Genomic DNA, 21,882 nt, shown 5'->3' with positions numbered 1-21,882 from the left:
TTAAAGCCCAAATACTGTTTTTGTCTCTTTAGCATGGTCTGTGAAGGCTGGGGCTGAGGTGTGTTCTCAGGGGTTTGGAATAACGTACACTGCCATAGCATGGGAAGCCGAGTTCTTTCTGTTCTTCTTAAGGGACTAATGGTCCAAGGTCAGTTTTCTTTTGTTTGGGACTCCTTGGGACAGAATGGTGAACTTGTCAATTCTGCAACATTCATAGCAAGCTTGTATTTGCATGGGGTAGAATTTGGGTAAGTTCCTCAGCTGAGCAGTTTAGTGCTGTACTTCAGATAGCAGAACTGTGACTCTTGAAAGGGGATGTGCCATCTGGTCTATCACAGAAATGTTGCTAGGCTCCATGTCTAAATGACATGTGACTTCTGAAGGAATCCACAGATTTCAGATATTTTTGTAGTCTGTATGAAACTTTCCTTGATGAACCTAGAGTTTTAACTAACCTCTCTTCGGGTAATCTCAAGTCCTCCTAATGTGTCAAATCATCCCGAGGCCTCATAACACATCAGATCATTCCTGCATCTCTTTTATTACTGTAAAAACTATCAATAGATGTTATTGAGAGCTTTAATTGCTAGCTGGGTGACACACATGTGGAAATGTTTGCATGCAAGTTGTCCTTTTCCCTGGTATTGCAAAAAAAATGACTGCATCCATGACTTGTAACAAGAAATGAGATGAACTCTGAATGCTTTAAAAATAATGCTCTTTGTGGGTTGCCTTCCCCTACATTTAGTGCTTTGAACAAGATTTGCCTTTTTACTATCATTTTAGTGTATGTTCTAGCATCTCTTTCGAACTGAATTTATAAATATTGTCTGAAGTGCCCTATAAGTCCTTTGCTACATGTGCAATGAGATTTTGTCACAAAATTGTGGGTTTGATGGAAATGCCTCATTTTAGCAGAAGGTTTAGTCCAAGCAGAAAAAATCTCAGTGTGAAAATTCAACTCAAATTTCATGTAAGTTTACAGAAGCCAATCTCATAAACTGGAAGCCGAAGTCCTGGTGCTCCTCTCGCAGGGGAGGAGACACAGCTCCTGATTGCTCTTTAGTCTGTACAAAGACTGCAGGTTACACAAAACCTTAGCTACCCTGAAGTCCATGAACATTTCTGCCTTCTTCTTCAGTGTCCACAATTTCCCTTTAGTTTTTTATGAATTACAAAATTACCCACTTCCTCGACTCTGAAACACCACGTTTCGGTAATTCTTTACCAAGATGCCTTCTGTCCTTCTGCCCTTCTGTCCTTCTGAGAGAGCTGTTCAACACAAAAGCCTACCCTGAGCAGTACTGACTACCATCCCTTGGTACACTGTGATTTATCCTTGCTTCCAACATATTAGAATCCAACTTTTTGCTGTCTTTCTGATGGGTTTTACCCCAGGACTGGTACTAACAGAATTTTTTATTCAGTATGAACTAGGACCCAGGATGACCCAGCAGAAAATTCTGCGTCACTTGGCTTGTTCCACAGATGAATAACCCAGCTGGCAATTAAAGCTTGCAGTAATACTTACTGATAGTTTTTAGCTGCTTGTGCTTTAATAGATAAATTAACATTTTAACAACAACAGAAGAGAAAATTTCATGATTTGGACATGCTAGGAAGGTCAGAGATTATGTTCTCTATTATGCTTTGTAACAGATTTTGTGTGATATTATTCATCATGTGAACCAAGAGATGGGAACTGTGTCTCTGCATAGTGCCCTCAGAATTGTTGCTTTTGTTCTGCTTCTATCACTCCATGTCTCAGGATGCCTTGTCCTCTCTGCTTGACCCAGAAACTAAATCTGCCAAAGCAAAAAATTAGTTTTTAAGTGTAACAATGAATTTTGTACTGTTGTAGGTCACTGTGTTCAGAAAGGTGCACTTGACACAAATTTAGAAAGAGCTGTCAAAGCATAATTAGGTTGCTGTTCTTAAAAGTTCGTAGCTTTTCAGCCTGTCCATGGATGGATACTTTGGGATTGTTGACCACAGGCTTTTGCCTACAGCTGATGTGCTCCTTGCAAAGCTCTAAAAGAAGGAAGAAAAAATTGCGGCTGCTCTTCAGTAGCTGATTTTGATTATATTACTTACTAAAGGATTAAAAAAATAGACATGGTTCAGAATATACAAATTTAACTGATTATCCTTCAGCTGCATTTAGTTTAATGAAGCGTACATAACATTTTATAAGAGGCTTAAATGAGAGATGTAGTGTTTAGGGTTCTGGAGCCTTCACTTCTTTGAAATATGTTTGAATTTTTTCCTACAACATCGTAGGAGAATTTATGTTGGCACATCATATGATTAGAAGTTTTATCATGATAAAGTACATATGTACAGGGAGAGATATTGAAAGACAAAGGAATCAGAAAAAATATGGAGGGCCATTATAAGACTATAGAATGATGCAAAAAATAAAAACAGAGAAGTAACTCCTGTTTTCTCTGTCTCATAGCACAGGAATAAGGTGAGGGGTGACAAATATAAAGCAGATAAAAGGATTTTTCAAAATTATTTTTAATTCAGCATGTAATTAAATTGTAGAACTCATTACCAGAGGATACTGCTGAGGTCAGGAACGTAACAAGATTTAAAGAGGGTCTGGAAAAATAAGAATATTCAATATTATGATAATTGAAGCTACAATATAAGCTTTGAAAGACACAAATTTTCTTGCTTCAGGGTTTAAGATAATTTTTAACAATTAAGTATTAGTCTGAGATAATTTTGTGGCTCAGATCTCACAACTCTTACTGTTTCATGCAGTTTCTCCTTAAGCAACTAATGCACCCCCTGGAAGAGATAATTTTGTGATCTGCATTGATATAAAATCTTATTATATTTTTCAGGCTTATATAGAAAAAACAGATTTTAGACCTGCTCAAAAAAGAATCCTGTGGCAAACATAAAAAGCACAATGCTTGCTGATTTTTAAATTTATTTTTTTACTTTGCAAAACTGCCCCAGTGTCAAACTCAGCTTTTTCTGCAGCCATTATAATAAAAAAATTACAGAAATCAAGTTGTTCCGAGATGGGTGATGTTTTTGTGTCATGTTTCTTGCTTAGCTGAAAAAAGTTCACCTGGTCATCCCCACAGTTCAGTGAAGCCCTTGCAGGCCAAGCAATTGGATTATTGATGAAAGTATGTCATATAAAGATCCTCTGTGTTGTGAAAGTATGATTTTAGTTTCTGGTCTCCTTTTCAAGATTATCTCACATACATCTATGTGCTTTTCCTATCTCTTTTAATTTTAATTTTTTTATATATATATATATATGAGATTTTCCTTGTATGATTTGCTTGAAAGTCCACTTACATAGCTAGAAAGTTAGCTGTGCTGGCATTGGTAACATAAAAACATCTTTTAACAAAATGAAAAAGATGGATGTGGGATGTCAATGTTGCCAGATCATCAGGATCACTTAAAGTTAATTGTAAAATGCAGTAGAAGAAGTCATACTGAGTAACTGGGCAGTAATACATAGATGAATTTGAACTAAACCATTTGGGGAAAATGCTGACTGCAGATGTAGAGCAGTGGCTTCTAGTTTAGTTCTTATTACACGGAAAACAGAGTTAATCAAGTGGACAGTTCTCTGAAGAGACTCATCTTACTGTTCAAAAACTAAACTAAAACCCCAGAAAACTGTGCTGCGCTTGCACATCATATGAAGCAGTTCGGTCATCCTGCCCTCTTAAAATGGGTACAATAGTATTTGAAGACAAAAGCAAACATTTTTAATTTTCAAAGAGGTTAGTAAACTCCTATGGGGCTTCTTCCCATAAGAGGCAGCTTTAATAGAATATATTTTTGTACTAATAAGAGCAGTGTGGAAAATTGCAAACAGAAGAGTTGTTTTACCATTTCTCATAGTGTGAAAGTCAGGGCCACATCATGAAATGGACAAGTGAGCAACTCTTTCATGCACACATGTAACTCAGGAGTGGAACTGACTGGCACAGGATGTTTAGGAAACTAGAACACTTGTATTTGTTCAAGAAGGGATTAGATAAATTCATGGAGGAAAGAGCCATCAAGGGAGATTAAATAAAAAGGTGTGAATACAGCCTCTGCTTCGTTAATTTGTTTTAAATTGCAGATTGCCAGAGAATAGAAAGGTGTAAGGGGGAAATATCACTCCTAAGTCACCCTTTTTCTTGCATATGTGTTTCCTTATCATCTTCTGGCAGGCTCTTGTCAAGACAGGCTACTGGCCTAGGTAGATCTTTGGTCTCAGTCTATCTGTTCTTGTGTTCTTCAAGTGCAATACTGATGAAACCTAGGGAATATGAATACCTCTCTTGCTATTGTTGATTTCTGGGTAACTTTCCACCCATTTAAATGCTGTTTAGATTTTCTGTTGTTTGTGAGTCTAAATTTTTCAAGGGGAAGTACATTCTGTGTCCAATAGCCCACAGCATATTTTTCTCTATAGTGGTCTTCATTCATAGCCAGTCATGTGGCTTTTGCAAATTGCATCATGGGTTGTTTTATTCCATTTCTCAGATAATTAGTTGAGATGAATATCACATCATCCCAGTAAATTTCATTTTTCTTGGCTCTACCAGTTTTAAATTAGACAAGACAAATCTCTTTGTCTAATCTTTCTTCGATCCAAAGGAAAATCCTGATTTGTACCTGTGAAGGTATTAAGAATTTTCCTAAGTCTGTGATAAATTTAAGGCAAAAAGTCTGTTCAGAACATGAATTACATCTCATGGACTCAATTGCTGCATGCATGAAGGTTACCAAAATTAATATAACACATGCAGAACATCAGTAACACCAGGAGTTAGTTGCTAGTACCCCCTATGTCTACTGCAGGCTTCTCTTTCTGAACTATTTCAGAGGATTTCATTTTACTTCTGCTTCATTTCTTCTTTCTTTTGCCAATGTCAAGCCAAAGCAGTTGGAAGATGCTGTTTCTCTCCACTGCACTTCTTTGCTGCCCTCAGCACTAGTAGGAAGGCAAGCAAAAGAAAAGACAATGACCAACTGTTGTGCATTAAACTGAGCACCTCTCCAGTACAGCTGTTTCAAGATTCACTGTCAGGGCTGGCATGATGACCCATAACACCCGAAATAAAAGCTGTCAATTGGTCATTTATGAAGAGTAGCATTAATAAGTTAGTAGTGTGGAATTACCTGTTTTAAAGAGATAATGTAACATTGATATGTAAACATAGACCAAGCTTGAATGCAGCATGCAAAAGCAGGTTTAGAATTGAGCTGTACCCAACGAGAGAGGTGATCTGCACAAGTGCAACTATTTTTGTATTAAACTTTATTTAATTTGATGGGTTTGCGTCAACTTTTTTCTCATCTCACATTTAAACAGAAGAGACTTCAGGTTTTGTTTGGCAGAAAGTCAAAGCTTTTAAATTGCATGTGATCTGTCACTTAAAAGTCTGGTTTCTGTCCTGCTGGGATATAACTGCTGTTTAACCCCTCCAATGGAGTGATCATTGATCCTTCAGCTATTACTCAGAATTAACTCCAAATCCCAGTGCTGTGGCCAGGTAAAACAGGGAGCTCTTCTGAGCTCTCAGGACTGTTTTTCTATGGTCCATCTCCTCTGTGAACTTGGAACTCTTGATTGTTACTAAATCCAGCAAGAAGAGGTCTGGTCAGGAACACACAGTTCTGGGAGTGTACAGATGGAGAAAGCTAAACGATACTCTTCTTTCCTGTTGTATTTTCATTGTGTTTCTCCTGAAGTGAAAACAAAATGACGTGCTGCTTTGTGAGTATCCATAAGGCTGGCTATTTTGGGGATTCAGCAATAGAGGGCACTAGAGTAAACGCTTTCAAAAAGCAGTATTTTTACTGGATTTGCATACAAATGTGAAAGCTCACTATTGGTTTTGGTTTTTTTTTATGTCAAAGGGATATTCTACCCATTTGTTTAGGTTTTTAATGTTGGAAAGAGGATAACAGCTAAAGCAAGTGGAAGTCCCAAGATACCAACATGATACGCAGTGGAACTGCCTAAATACTTTGGACCAACTTTTGACTTTTTCAACAGAAATTCTGTTATTTCTTTCCATCACATTTGTAGTGCAGAAGCGTATGCAGCAATGTGTTCCCGAGCCAGGTGTTTACTGAATGTAATATCTGATACCTTTGATTTTGTCAAAAGTGGATTTCAAATGCGTTTTACAAAGCCACCACAAAAAGAAAATCAGGTGTGAGAATATGTGTAGACCCACATCCCCATTCTTGCTCAGGCTCTGTTCCACCAGAAGTTGGGAATTCAGCGTGGGGTGTTGTGTTTTGTGGTTTTCATATGAAAACTTAATTTAAAGACAGCCTGAGCTGCTTTTAGACTATTGGTAGAATTTACTGTGTCTGGTGAATTGGGTTGGCAGCTGGGGTTCAAATGCCTGTGGACAGGCTTGTGGGAGGAAAGAGGCCATAGCTGTCATTTTACCATCCTAGCCACTCTGCTGCCACATCGCTGCTGCAAGCGTAGCTCAGTGCAGTGCCAAGGCACCCCTCTGGCTGCTTGGCCTTATGGAGCAGGTGGGAAAAGGTGGAGCAGCCAGGACTCACTGGGGAGCTGTTGGTGTCTGTTCCTCCAGCCTGACTCTGGGGGCTGAGTGTGGCACAAGGCTGCGAGCTGGATGCTGGCCAGGGGCTCAGCCCTCTGCTTTTCCTTTGTGCTGCTTAATGATGTGTAGAGATACTGAACAGCTACTGCAGTCTCACACAGGTAAGCTTAGAAACAGTAGTTCTGTAGGAAATCAAATGCAAATTAATTATTTTAAGCTGATTTCTAGGGCAGGTCAAATCTAGGGTTTTACCTGGAGGGCACTTTTCTGAGTGTGGCATAACTGCAGTTCAGAAATGAAGAATAAGATTTGTTTTCTGTTCCAGAAATGCAATCTCTTTGCTCTTGAGCTGAAGAAGAAGTACATTTCCTATGTTACCCTGGTTTTGTCGCTGGTACATGTGGTCAGTAAAGCCTGGCACTAGCCAGATCCATCAGATTTTCTGGACACTCTGTGGGAGGGGTGTGTGGTTCAGTGGGTCAAGCATACAAAAAGCACTCCCTGAAGTTTGTCATGAAAGGATAGACCTGGTGATACATCAAGGGATCTGCCAAGTTTCGTCTCTAATTCATTGTCTGGAGTTACTGCACAGAGGAACTTGGCCTCCCCATCCCTACCTGGCATGGAAAAGCAGGAGTCTCAAAGCTCAGGGCAAAAGCAATGTAATCAGCCCAATGAAGTTGTTTCTTAGGCTGTAGCAGAAGAAGTTAAAAATACTAAAGAATGCCATAGATGTGTGTATATGAAGAGGACTAAAGGAGAAATGAGGCCTGTCCTTTCCCTCACACTCTACTATTGTGTTCACTCACACTCATTGCATGGTGTTCCTGTGCCCAGGTACTTCCAGGTGGGCCCTTACAGGGAAGAGGCGTTTCAGGCTTCCTAGGGAGGGAGAGCTGAGCTGTGTACCTACCTCTCAGTCTGCCTCCCAAAAACTGGCATACTGAGCTCCCAAAATCATGATAGTTATGGTATAGCCTGAGGCAGGGTTGTGCTCCAACTCTCCAGCTAGTTGTGATGCTGAAACAGATAAAAGAGATTGTGAGAAGAAAACATAACCTAAACTTGATTTTTCTTGCCTTGGGCTTTTGTTTTTAAAGTATTTCCACTACTGCAAATTTATGTTTTAAGCCATAACTCAATAGAATGAAGTGAATATTCTCTTCCATGTTTGCAAGCAGATTTTGTGATTATTTCAGGGTGGTCTGGCAAACAGTGGGTGTTCTGCTTCTGTGGGAGTGGTGACTGTAAATAGGACTGTATGCAGAGCAGTATCTGGCCAAAATAAGTGCAATAGCTTTCAGGAGCAGAAGCCTGTTTACAGGCTGGTTATGTTGGATCCCACATTTGTGCAAGAGTCTCCTGTGACAAGTCTTCACTGGATCCTTTTGGCAAGCACTGGAAGGAGGAAGAAGACTTGATTGTTGTCATATTGATAAAAATACAAACAAGATTTATCAACCAATTAAATTGATTTTAATTATTTAATACTCTAGAGTAAACCAATGGGATTTATGCTCCTATGGCACTTAGGGCCAGGTGCTGAAAGACATTTAAGCATCTGAGAACCAGAGTAGATTTCAGTAGCTGAACTGTTGACTCTTCTCGTGGTTTTTACAGTCACTGGCACCAAGAGTGGAGAATCCTCCCTCAGTCAGGGACCTTCTCTGTGGCAGATGCTTCATCCATGCTAACACCTACATCCCAGTTTTCCAACGTGCAGCTAGATGGCAATGTCACCTTCCACTTCTCAGAAAGGCTGGTGAGCTGCCCAGCTTGCCCCATCACCTCCCCACCCCCCGGCTGGGATCACCATGACACAGAATGCGTGTGTCCTGGTGTTTACCAGTGATCTAGCCAACAATCTGGAAAAAACAGGTTAAAGTTAGTGCATACTGAAAAAAAGTATTCAAGGGCTCTAAGACAGATGACAGAATTTTGGAAGTTTATAGAGGTACCAGCAACAAAAACTGAAAAAAAAATCCAGTTTAGGCTGTTTACTCTAAAATACATGTCATTCTTTCCTGGTTTGCACTTGGGAAGCTGAATTTATGTATTAACCAATTATTTGCTATCTGGTGCATGAAATCAGAAATATGGTCCCTGAGTTCCCAGGACCCAAACAGTCCCAGGTTCATGCAGGCTGCTGATTTTTGTACCTCCTTTTCTCCTTTGGACCTTCCTTGGAGTTCTCAGTTAGTGATTCACTCAGGGAAGTGTTTTCTTCCTACCAAAAGGCTGATCACTCCCTCCTGCTTTACAAATGTAAACAAATATTACAAATTTAATGTACAAATTGTTTACAAAAGTAATGTCCTTTGCATGTGGCAGAGTTGGGTTGTTGCCTGCCTAGATGATAGATAAACTGTTATCTAAAACTCTGAATCTGAAACTGGTGAGTAATATGGCAATTTTTTTGCACACTACCCAAACACCAGCTCGATAAGACCCTTGCAAACAAAACCACCACAAGCATTTGTGTTGGAACCAGGACTGTTTGGTTAAAGCACTTGTCTTCTGCTGAGGTCCAAATATATGCAACTCATGATTCTGCAGGTCTGTGCCATAGGCACTCTGGTTAGTTTTATCTCAGTCACCACGAGTAGCTCTTAATAGAGACTGTTACAGGAGCTTATCCTGTTTCCAGGGCAGGGTTGCTGACCCTGAAAGGAGCTGTGGCACTTACAGATAGGGCTGCAGTTCAAGTGCTTCTTGGAGAATTTCCCTAGACAGCAAGTTAATCTGGTCGTATGGTCTTTCTGTTCTTGGGAAAAGGACAGAGGATCCTCTCTATGGGAAATGTGTATTCCAAAAAGGGCCTCAGGACCTGTGCCCATGAATGGCCATTGTTCCTATTGAGAGCAGAGTCTACAGAGACACACACAGCAGAAGACCTTAAGTGGTACTTGTGGATAGTCACAGCTTTACAGGAGTTTGGAAGAGGTGGATTTTGCTGGACTGCAATCTCATCTAAGCCTTGTGTAGCTCCACAATGAGGAAGGAGCACAAAATACACACAAAGATCCCTCATGGGAAAGGATAGCCATAAGGACCTCAGAAATCCTGTCTTATCTGTAATAATAGTGATCCCTTAAATATCACTAATTGGGAAACATGGTTAGAACTTTATTTTAATCTCAGACTGATGTTAAGTGTGACTAACAGATAAACAAACAAGCAGAAATGATGAGTATTTCATAGAGATAAAACTGATGTACTACAGCAGGTACCCACCTCCTTGTAGCTGTGCTTAGAGCTTTATGAAGGCTGTTTATTTCAAATAGGTTTCTCATTCCAATACAGATTTTGAGTGAAACTGTTAAAAAATATCTTTGTAGCAACTTCAGCATCAAACTGGAATGTAGACATGTGAGCATCAGCAAAAAAGAGACCAACAAAACATATATTAAGCATAACTGAAATGTGACATGCTGATACCAATGTATTGTAGAAATAACACAGTTCAATTCTGTCTTGCAGGAGAAATATAGTGAACTTCATTCTCCTTCCTTTTGTTACCTGCTGGCTGAAGATGGATTAAAAACTAAAATGCTAAAGACCTCACATAGTTTGAATAATTTTTCCTTTACAGGCATACTTTCCATAGAGTGAGCACAGCAGTAAAGCTCTCTTCTGTTTGCTGGGAACCAAGCCACAGGTTCTCATGTAAAGATTATTTTACTTGCTAACTTCCCAACACAGTAGCAGGACCAAGTTGAATATCCTCCTCACACTTTCCAATAAACACTTTTTTACTGTGGTTGATAAATAATGCAAAAGTAATACAAATTTGGCTTTGAACTTTCCATGTGCTTCAGCTGTTTAGGCACGACATACATTTTGCATATTCATTTAGAAGTCAGATTTGTCTGAGCCATCACAAAATGAAATCACACATTTCCTAGGCAGGGGAGACCAGAGCAGGATATAGGGATGTTGCTATTGAGCCTCTGCCTGCCTCTGCCTGATTTAGTAATACTTAGTTACTAGGATCTGATGTTGGAGCACCTGTTGAATTCCTGTTCCTTTGCTTGCTTCCTGCTGCACTGCCCTGGAGCAAATGGGTTGTGGGAACAGCTATTTACAAGCTATCAGGCAAAATCAAGTTTGGGGTGAAGAAAACCCAAAGGACCATCAGGTAGGGTCTATTCATGTAAAATGAACATGTTGAAGCCTTACAGTTCACCCATACTAAAGCAGGATAGGAGTGATGTTGATTTCTGGAAATAATGTAAGTTATTTTTTTCTATGACTCTAGTCAAACCATTGTTGCAATAGAATAATAAAACATAAGGTGCTTCATTATGTTTCAGTAGTTGACAACAAAACTTTTAAAGCATAATATTTATATGTTTAATTAATAGATACTTACTTTGCATTTCCTAATAATTCAGGAATTTTCTTAGTTAATATGCATTGATGCATCATTTTCACACATAAATTCAGTGTACATGACAGTCTGAGCATCAGTAAAATAAAACTATTACCTTTTCTAGTTGCCAGTGAATGCTTTTATCAAATGTGCTAAGTTAAAGTCCCCAGAGCTCTGATTTCAAAGAACAGGATTCATTTCAGGCCACATCAGGAAAGATTCTGATTGCTTTCCAAGCAGAAATGATATGGCAATCTATGATCTGATGACCAAAACAGTCTTTACAGAATTATAGCTACTTTTTGAACTCATGGAAATTTTGGGAGTGCTCCAGTAAAGGTTTACCAGAAAAAGGTGTTTTTTAAATTTGATGCTGTCTGAATCTTTGTGTAACATTGTATACCAGAACTGGAATGAAATAATATATTTAAAACTAAAACAGATACGAAGAAAAGATCATACATAGATCTACTGTTTTAGGGGAAAAAAATTCCTTTTTCTAATCTTGCTTTTTAAACTTTTAAACAGTATGTTAAAATCTAGTTTAAGATTGAAACAATTTTAGAGATGAAGCTTTTACATTTTTTGTAATTATGCCTGTAATAGCCAGGTAGAAATGATGGGCTTGTCTTGCAAATGACATTATGGACTCACAAATTAAAATGAATATAAATGACAGACAAAATAGCATTGAGAGTTAATGTTTCCTAACTAAATAAGTAATCCTGTTTCAGAACACTGTTTAGCTAACAGATTCTTTTCCTAATATTATTTGTGGATTGGTGCATGCTCAGTACATACATTTGCACAGTCAAAGGAAGTTGGGAAATTAGTGAACCCCGGTGTCCTACAGATTTGTAGACATTCCCCATAACCCCTCAGCACGCAGGTGATGTGCAGTAGCTGGCTGTCCAGACATTGTCAGACAATGGCATAATGGCTGAATTTTGCCAGCTTTGCCCTGAGTGTGGGTGTTAGTTTGGGTCTCCCTCCTTTAGCCAGAAGATAATTTTCATAAAACTTTATTAGTTTTGAGAGTATTTGTAGTTGAAATGGTCAGCTCTGTCATAACTACAGGGGAAGAATTGAAAGGTGGGCATACAGTGCAATCTCATAAGGATTTTTCTAAAGAAGGTAACTGAACTTGTGAAGTAAAAACAGAAATTAAGGGGAAAAAAAAGAAATTAAGATGCTACTTTCATTTGATCTTCTTTTGCTTTTGCAGTGTAATGTAATTTTTGATTAAGTGCTCCCATCCTGATTTTCACATGAAGATGCCCTGTTCCCCCTTACCTGATGAACAATGGCTCCAAATTTTATTTGTTCCTGTTGGCTTTTCCACTGTGTCTCATGGGCCCCCTTCCCAAAGACAAAATACTTCTCTTCTCAAGGCATCCACAAAAATGAGTGTTCTGTCTCCCCCAGAATTTCATGAGGTGCATGAGTCATCTGAAAAATAATCCCAGCTGCATGAGCATAAAACAGAGCCCTGGGAAAACCTCATTTGGGTCAAAAGCGCAGTTCTCCCTGACTTCAGCTGCAGCTGGGAATACTCCATGTTTACTAAAAATTGGATAAAGGAACTCAAATGCAGAACCCAGGAGAAATTAGGCAGCAACTGGAGCAAGCCTGACATGGCTTGCCAGCATCACACAAGGATTTAGGGACAGCTACCATTTCTCCTGGGCACCGTACAGCTGCCTTAATCATTCTTTTTATTTGTCTCTGTAGTCTTCTGCCTGTTTTGCTTCACCTTTTTCAAACTTTGCATTAAACACAGTGACTGTTTTAGAGAGTTTGAGTCCTTTTCAGTGCTTTGATTTATACTGCAGTAGGGTCCTTTGTAACCCATAATTAGCTGGAAGTTATTTGCTGATGTCTCAAGAGGAGTGTGACTTGAGAGACAGTGATATTATTGTGATATACTTGTTGTGATGTAGTCAGTCTGTTTTCAGATCAGAAACGTCACAGTTATCTGCCTCAAAGTGCTGATCCAGGATGGACACACTATGCTGGGTTGCTGGTGTTAAGAAAGTTTTGACAGGCTGACTTCATGCCAAATAAATACAATTAAACTTGTCTTAATGCAAGTGTAACATAAATTCAGTATCAGGCACAGGAATGTGATTGCAGGTTTACATTTTATCCACATTATAATTTTTAATTTTGAACGGTTTGATGGTACAGGGGTCTTAAATTAAAGATCCAGTTCCTAACCAAGAGGAACGTAATTTCAGAGAACACTTTGCTGTCTTGCCCCATAACACCACAATGAGTATCAATTGGAAATGGGAAAGTTCAAGAATTAATTTCTTGCAATGTGAATCTAATTCACTAGAAGGGAAACTGAAATTTTTGAGAGGTCAATAAGGAATCAAAAGAGCCCATTCAGAATTCATCTTTTGCTATAAATCTTGAAAGTGTACAGCTTTGTAACAACAATAATAATAATTTTAAAAAAGTAAGTGTAGTTTAGTTAGAGAAAATGAAAGCATTTCCTCCAAAAGTCATTCTTGGAAATGGCTGAATTGTTTTAGCCGAAATGTTCTAAAACAAACAGCATGATGTTCCCCAGCATGGAAACTTGAAGTACAAGTGGTTGCTATTTGGCAAAATTATAAGCAATTTAAAACCTAAAAATAGAAAGTGACATTCAGTACTAGACAAAGATGGCATCATGAACTCTGCCCAGCTTACATAGAAAACCAGTAAACACAACAGGACTTCAAAGCAAATACAAGCTGTTTTTGAAAATACTCTTAAAGTGATTCTTTCTCTGAGATTAGAGGGAGTATGAATCATCTATTTCTTACCATAGAGATAGGGCCATCTGCCTGCTATAATGAATTTACATTTCTAATAGCCATCTTAGTTGACTTTAATAGCCAGCAAGTGAAATTTCTGAATTGTTACTGAAAGCACCTATGTGATTTATCACCATAATTAAGCTTCAGATAAGCCACTTATTCTGCTTTCAATATTCATATTCCTATGAGCACCTACAAAAACATATAGCAGTAATTCTATGGGGGTGGAAATTTTTGTCTGCAAGTCAAAAATGTTGTGTCTTTTCTGAGAATTGCCCCTTTCGTGCTTACATTGCAACAGCTAATGCCTCATTTGTGGCACAGAGCTTTTGCAAGACCATCTCATTGAGGCAGCCCTGATCTAACTAAAGACCTGCTTGACTGCAGGCCTGTCAGCGTGACACTGGGAGGTGTGCTGCACTGTCACCTTCGCTCCGGTGAATTCACATCTCCAGCACTGTGTAGCTATTATTATCTTTGATACGGGTGGGGAAATTCACTTGAGAGGTGGTTATTTCTCTGAGGTCACGTAGCAAATGAGGATGTGCCTCACTCCTATGTTCTGCCTGCAGAAACCTGATTTCCAATTTTAATTTTTTTTTTCTTCTTTTTTCTTTTCTTTTCCTGGCATCTGTGTGTGGGTTTTAAAGACTGCAGGTACACCTGCCATGCTCACTGCCGAGACCTGGTGCACCTGGGCTGCCGGCGGAATGGAAGATTAATGGACTGCCTCTCTCCCCATGACACCTTAGATTCATCTTACTCCAGTGGTCAGGTAAGGGATCTCGTGCTCATGTAATTACTGCTTTCTCTTGTCAGCTCTGTGGTGAATTGTGGTCTGCCTGCCTCATCTGGCTGCTCGGGAAGAATGTCTCACTTAGGCATGGCCAGCAAAGCTGGATTTCCCACCCAGTGCTGTGATTTCACAGCACAGCTGGGTCCGGGTGCAACTGGCTGCTGCCAGCTGGGTCACTCCTGCCCCAGTTAAGTTTTCAGTTAAAATGACTGAAAATTAATCCCACAAAACGGTGTTTTTCCTGTTGGTTTTGGCAACTGTGGGGTCACTTACACCCAGTCAGTAGAAACCTCTGAGATGTCACCTGTGATAACATACAGACACTAGCCTGGTTTTATTTTTAGGGGGGAGGGAGGATGAAGAATTGTGGGAAGTCTTTTTGTGTGTAAGTTCCTTTTTTCAAGCCTTCTATTTAAGCACCAAAAACCCCCTTCATTAATGCAGGTCTGGTCTAAACTTATAGTGTTACTGGTTTGACTGAAAAGTGTTATTCAAAACGTAATTTGTGAAAACAAATTGATATGTGTATATCCACAGTGGTCAATTTAACCCTTTCACTATCTTCAGAATTCATATTGAAGAAATATTTTTATTGAGGGAGAGGGATAAAAACCAAACAATCCCAGACCCAGCTATCATTGGTCATGCTCATTTTATTCAGTGTAAGAATTTATGTTGTTCACTGTAAGAGTCAAGAGAGATCCATAGAACAGCCTACCCTAGCTTTCATTATCCACAGAACTGCCAAGCACAGGCTGTGCCATGCTGCAAGCTACCAGCTGTAAAATTTTTTCCCACCCAAAATACTTCTGTCTTCAAGAAGTATCCTCTTCCCTTCCTTCTGCCCCATGATAAGATGCACACATACATAAAACTAATATTCTGACACACCAGTTGTACACCCTGTGTCACTTTTCCTACCCAAGGGATATCACGTTATCAGATTTATGGGATGGGTTGTTTGGGTCTGGGCTGGGTGGGTTTTTTTCAATAATGTTGTACAGAATAAGCATTTTTTATTTAAGTTAAGCATATTTTTGTATCTTACAAATAGTTATGCTAAGGTCTTAAAAGACCATTTTGTCTTGTATGGCAAGAAACTAGAATTCTTGAGTATCTTTTTTTTTGCAGTATTTTCTATTATATATAGTGGACATTATATATTTTGGAGGTACTATAACTGCTCTCAGAACCTGCCCAATTATGTACATGAAAGATTGCTGCACAAATATATTAACACACTACAACAGACACCCCTTTTAGACAGCAATTTATGCTTTGAAGTTTTTTTCCTGAAATCAGTCTGGTCTAAGGAATCAAACAGATGCCACTTGTCTTCAAAGTCATTACTATCATCCTACTTTAATTTATCAATTGCAGGATATGCAGTCATAGGTGATTGTAGCCATAGCCCTAGTTAAAGGAAGGTACTAAATACTAAGGAGGGCAAGGGACTCCTCCTTGAGGATTGCAAAAATTTATTCTGAGTCAGCTCTGAAGCCCAGCAGCACAATCATTAACTAAAGATGATGCTCTGACATTTCAGTGAAATAGTCTGAAGACGCACAAAGCAAAGCAACCTTAACTTGGTGGAAAAAGCAGAAAGAAATATTAATGTACAGTTGAGATGAAACCCAATGCTTACATTCCTCTGTGATGATTGCTTACTCACCAGTGAATCAACCAAAGAGGTATTTTCTCAGAGGATTCCAAATTAAAAAATACTGCAGCACTTTTCCTTTCCAGGTTCCTCTTGAGCAAAATTCTTATAGCATATGCAGAAGGCCTAAAATCCATCTGGGAAACATTTGTGATGGACAAAGTTAGACTTTATCCTCAGCCTTTGCCATAGACATGTCAGACAGATTCCAGGAAGCATTTTTATAATTTTACTTTTTTAGTAGGAAAAAAATTGGAACTTGCTACAGACTTGTGTCAAAACCAATTTTTATGAAATTATAATTCTACCAAAAAGTAAAATAATCCAGATAAGTAAAAGCAATATTACATACACACAAAAATGTGTAATGACTTCTAGTGACTAGAGTGATTGTTCAGGATAGTCCTGGAACAGGCTGCCCAGAGAAGAGGTAAAGTCACTGTGAAAGTGTTCAAAAAATGAGTAGACATGGCACACAATATGGTTTAGTGGCCTTAGGATCTTAATGATTCTATGATTCTAAGATTTCTGAGCACCCTAGCTGAGCTTGCTGTGTGTCCTCCAGGTCATCACGGAATTTTCTCTGCACGTGCAACATTTTATTTTGTAGAAGAGATGCTGCTCCAGCCACCCAAACTGTGTCTGAGGACACAGTGTTTCTTGTGAGCTCTGTGTGTCTTGCTGCTGGGAAGAGTGAAGAGGAATAACTCAGATGCTGAAAGGCAGAGTAGCAGGGATGGAGAGTATGAAGTATGTGGCAACACAGGTTTTGAAAGTGTGTGCGATTGCCAGCAAGAAAATACTATGGGAGCAGAGAGAGAAGGGCATTAAAAATAATTTTTACTCAAGACACATACCGCTTGTCTGCGAGAGATCTAAAAAAGAGCTAGTGCTCTCCTGGGTATGAATACTGAGCAAGGAATTTGTCTCTTGCTCTTTGAGCCTTACGGTACTTAGGGGAGCCAAATTTCATGTGCATTTGTTTGTGTGCAACAAGATCGCATCAAAGAAGTACTGTTTTGTCCTACTGATTTCCTTCCTCTTGGAAGAAGTCACACTTTGGCCGCTTTCAGTGGGTGACAGTTTTTGCAAACCTCTTTCCTCATTAGCTGTGTGGGTCAGTGGGTGCCTGACAGCTGATACACGAAAGATGAGAATTCAAATGCTATGTTTAGCATCCATCATCCACTGGTTTTGAGGCAGAAATTATTTACATGCAGAAAACCTGGAATGTTTCCTGTTGGGTGATTTTCTTTACGCACGCCTGTCCCGCATGCACAGTGCAAACGGAGCTACCACGGGAATCTGCAAGGTTTGAATTCACTCCTTCCTCTGCTACTGACCTGCTCAGATCACTTTGTCTTTCTAGGACTTGTCTACTTCTCTTGTAGATAAAAAAGGAATTAGAATTTTAAAAAATTATTTTAACATCTCTGAATGAGAACATTGTTGCAAAAGCTGTTATTAGGTTACTATTTAATTAAACACAACTCCAAGCTCAGCCACCTTCTCAAAATTACTATTTCCTTCCATGCTACAATTTTCTGGACTTTATCAGCCTTAAGGTGATTTTTAACTTCTGTTTAAAGTTTGAACCTGCATCTCATATATAAAACTGAACAGGTGTTTAGTGTAAGATTGTGAAGGGGTCAGAGGATGGGAAAAAGACTGAACCTGTCTTCTTTACAAAATTATTCTTGCATTCTTATTCTGTGGATGGTATCTAGTCTGCAGGGTTGTACTTATAAGCAGGACTGTGCTTTTGAAGCAGATCTTCCAGTTGTCTTCATTTCCCTTGTTTTGGTTGATATCAGGGAATGGCCATAGGACACATCAAATCAATTCCACTTCAGGTGAAAATTAAGCTTCTTCCTGAAGCCTGTGAGAAGAGGCACTCCAAGAGCCAACCTAACATGCTCAGTCCACTGGATCAAAGTAGAGATTTTCTTAAGTAAACATTATGAAGGGTTTATATGGAGGACTTTGGATTCTGAGCACCAATTACCATCTTTTACAGAGCTGTGTGTTGCACTACATTGCTAAAATAGGCATTAGATTCTTGGCACAGAGCTTTCCCCAATGATGCCTGCTTTTTCTTTATCTATATCATGACTTTGAAAATCACATGGCATGCAAAACCAGTAAATTTTGAATGAGCTATGCTAGTCAAATGCAGAGTTGCTAAGATCACACATATATTTGGGAATGTGTCACCCAGAGAGTGAACATCAATTAAATTTGTGATGGGATTTTGCAGGAATACTCAAACTTTTTAGTATTTATGGAGAGAGATAACTTGCTAACAGACCATAGTCCTGGGCTTTGTACCTTTTCTTCCTCCTGGGATAACTATTTTCTTTTGAAGTGCATTTTTTTGTTTGTTTGTTTGTAACATTAAAGCACTAGCTTGAAGTCATTATATTGGCAGCAGTCTTGTACTGGTACAGGTTAGATCTTCTCTTGTAAAGAGTCATGGCACCTCTGTAATTGCTTAAGTTCCTTCACACAGGGAGATTATTATTTTGTGATGATGGCAAACAATGCTTTGGACTCCAACTCTCTATGACCTAACACCATTTCAGATTGGTCAGGCAATGTGAATATATCTCCTTCTTGATACAGGTGATATAAACTGCATTCTGATGCAGTGACCTGGCAGTGCCCCGAGTGCAGCAGAGCTTGGTGCCCAGCTGTAGTTCCTGGTCCTAAACACTTGTTCATGCACATACACTTTTCTGTGTTCCCCTTGCTCTTCCACTCCCAGTGGCACCAGGACTGCTGGTTTTGGACAATGCTCTTTTCAAATGGGTCAGGAAAATGTTGTAACTTCTAATGTTTGTCCCTGCAAAGCTCAACTGGCTCTTCAGTTCTCAATACAGCCTGTGAACAGTGCTGTCAGCACAACAGGGGATGGGTGTTATGATGTGGCTGGAACACCTTAAACTCCAAATAACCCTGAACAAATGTCTTGTTGAGCCACAGTTTGAGAATCTAGGCTTAAGATTTCCCTAGTGGGAAAGAATAACTTCTTACTGCTTGATTCTTAACTGCTGATTTTGCAAAGAGAGTCAACTGATTTCCAGTGGATTTCCCTCCTGTGCAATTCTGCCAGCAACTGGAGCGCTTGGGTGCACACATGAGTGATCAAACAATCTCAGAATCTGGAATATGGTCACACAGCTTGACTTTGTTAACAAGTCGTTGGAGCTCAAAAGGCCTAATTTTTGAGCTCCTTTCTCTGAGTGTGCGTACATATACACATAAATATTTAATTATAAAAAGGTCTAGGAAATTCCATCATGAAGCTGTTCTTACAGATCACAAAGGCTGCGGGATTAAACGTTTGAAAACAAAACTCACAATGTCAAACATACTGCAGGCACCCAATGGCAATATATAGAAATATAGAAATATATAGTTCAGGTGAAAATTGTGTGGCCCTAGATGTTTCCCTCCTCAACAGACTTCCTATAGAGATTAAACTATGTATACAGATTCTCTGCAGTCTTGTAACAGAGCACTCAGAAAAAGCTGGGGAAAGAGTTGCCAATTTCTTCCATGAGCAAGCACAGTGGGATGAATGAAGCTCCTTTCCAGCAATCCTCTCCTGTACTACCACGTTGCCAATTACAGGCACAACACCTCTGACTAACCTGCCAGGGCCTTCTCAAAAATCTAACAAGTATCAAAGTCATTATGTGGATTTTAATATTTTCCTATTTGTCTATCATCCTAGTTGAATTAAAAAATTAGAATTTTTCATGCGTAAGTCACAGATATAATTTATTTTCTTCTTCAAGTTGTCAAGCCTTCCCAAAGAGGTCTCACTACATTCAAATTTTCTCTAACTGAGAGATGAAGTTTGTATGAGACCTGAGGCACTTGGTAAAGTATAGAAAGAGATACAGCGTGTTGCAAATGACTTGGATAACAACACCCCCTCAGATTGCTTCAATTTGTATGAATACCATGAAGAATGAGAGGGTCTCACAGTGCTAATACAGAAATTTCTGGACATGGAAGGGCACTGAGGTTGTCACCTAAATGTACCTGAAAGTGGTTTCAGTTCCTTCCCTTAAAAGACATGGTAGTTGAACATTTCCTCAGAAATAACCCATGGAGAAAAAACTGACACAAAGAGCAGAATATCATAATGTAGGTGTGTGCAGTTCTTGATTAATAATGAGAACAACCTTTGAGCTATTGATTGCTTTCCTCTACTAACTCTCAGTAATGGTGTATACTCTGTGAAATGGGCATGGGGTTTATGGCTCACATATTTCAAATCTATGTTAAACCTGGTTATGCTTGGTAGTGGTTGAAAGAAAAAGAGGAAAACTGAATTATATTTGTTCTGGCAGGCAAAGCAAGATTTAAATTTTGACAGTAACTGCAAAAGCTTTTAAACCAAAACTGAAGCTGATTTCAGTTCCAACTGTGTATATTGCTCAGGTTACTATTAGGGAAATATATCTGGCAAAAATAAAAGGCTTGATCAATTATATAAACTAGAAATTAGTTCCAAGCTTTCAAAAAATAATTTGAAAGTATCCACAACAGTTCCTGGGGCACTACCCTTTGCAACCCTCCCTCACAGAAATATTATTAAAATGGGCTCTGTACAATACTGACTTTAAATCATAAATTAATTGTAACATTTTAAAGAATTGACTTTACTCCATCAGATATTTGGATTTCTTCAGTATTCTCTGGCACAAGCACCATGGAAGAGTCTATTGGGTTTTCTTGGGCACACTGAACAAACGCTTGAGTCGATGATAACTGAGGCAGTAGTTGAATGTTGCAAGTAGGATAAATCCAAAAGACACATTTAAACAAGGAGAGGGTTTTAGAACTCAGAGTACACCTCAAAGCACAGTAAGTAAAGACTGGGTGGGGCACGTGGTGAGGGGACTTGTATCATCATACCACCAGAGTTAATACCAGAACTGATACTTTTAACAGAATGAACTTCAGCTTACTGGTGGAAATTTTCAGCCCACAGGAACAATCTGAATTGTGCTTGTGTGCCATTATGTTTTTTAAACTTTTTTTTTTAAAAAAGACAGTGATACGTAAATCTATCTTTAAACTTTTTTTCTTAAGTTGGGCTTGTTGGTTTTTTTTTTCCATGTTAAGTATTTGGTTAATATTCAGGCCTGACCTTTGAAACATAAAGGTAACAAGCTCACTGCTTAAAGTACACATCACTGAAACCTAGAGAAGGTCAATTTTCAATAGTTTAGCAACCAGATCCATATAGTCAAACAGCACTGATTTTCTAGTTCCATTGGAGAAGCAGACAAGGCTTCAAATTACAGGAAAATTTTCCTGTTAGACAAGGGGAACATTTGAAATGCACTTTTTTTGTAGTTAGGTGTTTTCATATTCAAGAGGTTTGTATTGTCTTCCTAGAAAATACGTTTTCCTAAAAACATAGCCAGCCTCAACCTGCCATTTTGTCAGCTGCCATTGTAAGATCAATGTTCTTTTTCCACTATGTATTTCTAATACACACATTTTTTCACAATCCTTTCCACTCCTGTCAGTGTTGTGCCAGGTGTAGGATGCAAAACACCTACTGTATTTTTTATTGTGCCAGTTTTCTTCCTAATTCAAAGTTATTAATATCTTAGATTATATCTGAGATTAGCATCTCCGCAGGCTCAGCAGAGCACAGATGATCACAT

The 21,882-nt window shown here is 38.9% G+C and overlaps 1 protein-coding gene across 2 annotated transcripts in view; it reads left to right on the top strand.

Annotated features, from left to right (window-relative positions):
* The window catches only part of RASSF3 (Ras association domain family member 3), a 93,353-nt gene that overhangs the window by 1,016 nt on the left and 70,455 nt on the right, over positions 1 to 21,882 (top strand). Inside the window, exon 2 of one of the 2 annotated variants that reach the window (XM_023931570.2) lies at positions 14,387 to 14,511. In XM_023931570.2, the coding sequence (XP_023787338.1) occupies positions 14,387 to 14,511 (125 nt within the window). Of the gene's footprint in view, positions 1 to 14,386; positions 14,512 to 17,421; positions 17,505 to 21,882 lie in introns of those variants that run through there. The other variant, XM_023931576.2, reaches the window with a different exon arrangement.

The sequence above is a fragment of the Cyanistes caeruleus genome, chromosome 4, assembly GCF_971803275.1.
Source record: "Cyanistes caeruleus chromosome 4, bCyaCae1.hap1.1, whole genome shotgun sequence".
Taxonomy (NCBI): domain Eukaryota; kingdom Metazoa; phylum Chordata; class Aves; order Passeriformes; family Paridae; genus Cyanistes; species Cyanistes caeruleus.
This window is presented reverse-complemented; position numbering and strand designations above follow the sequence as displayed.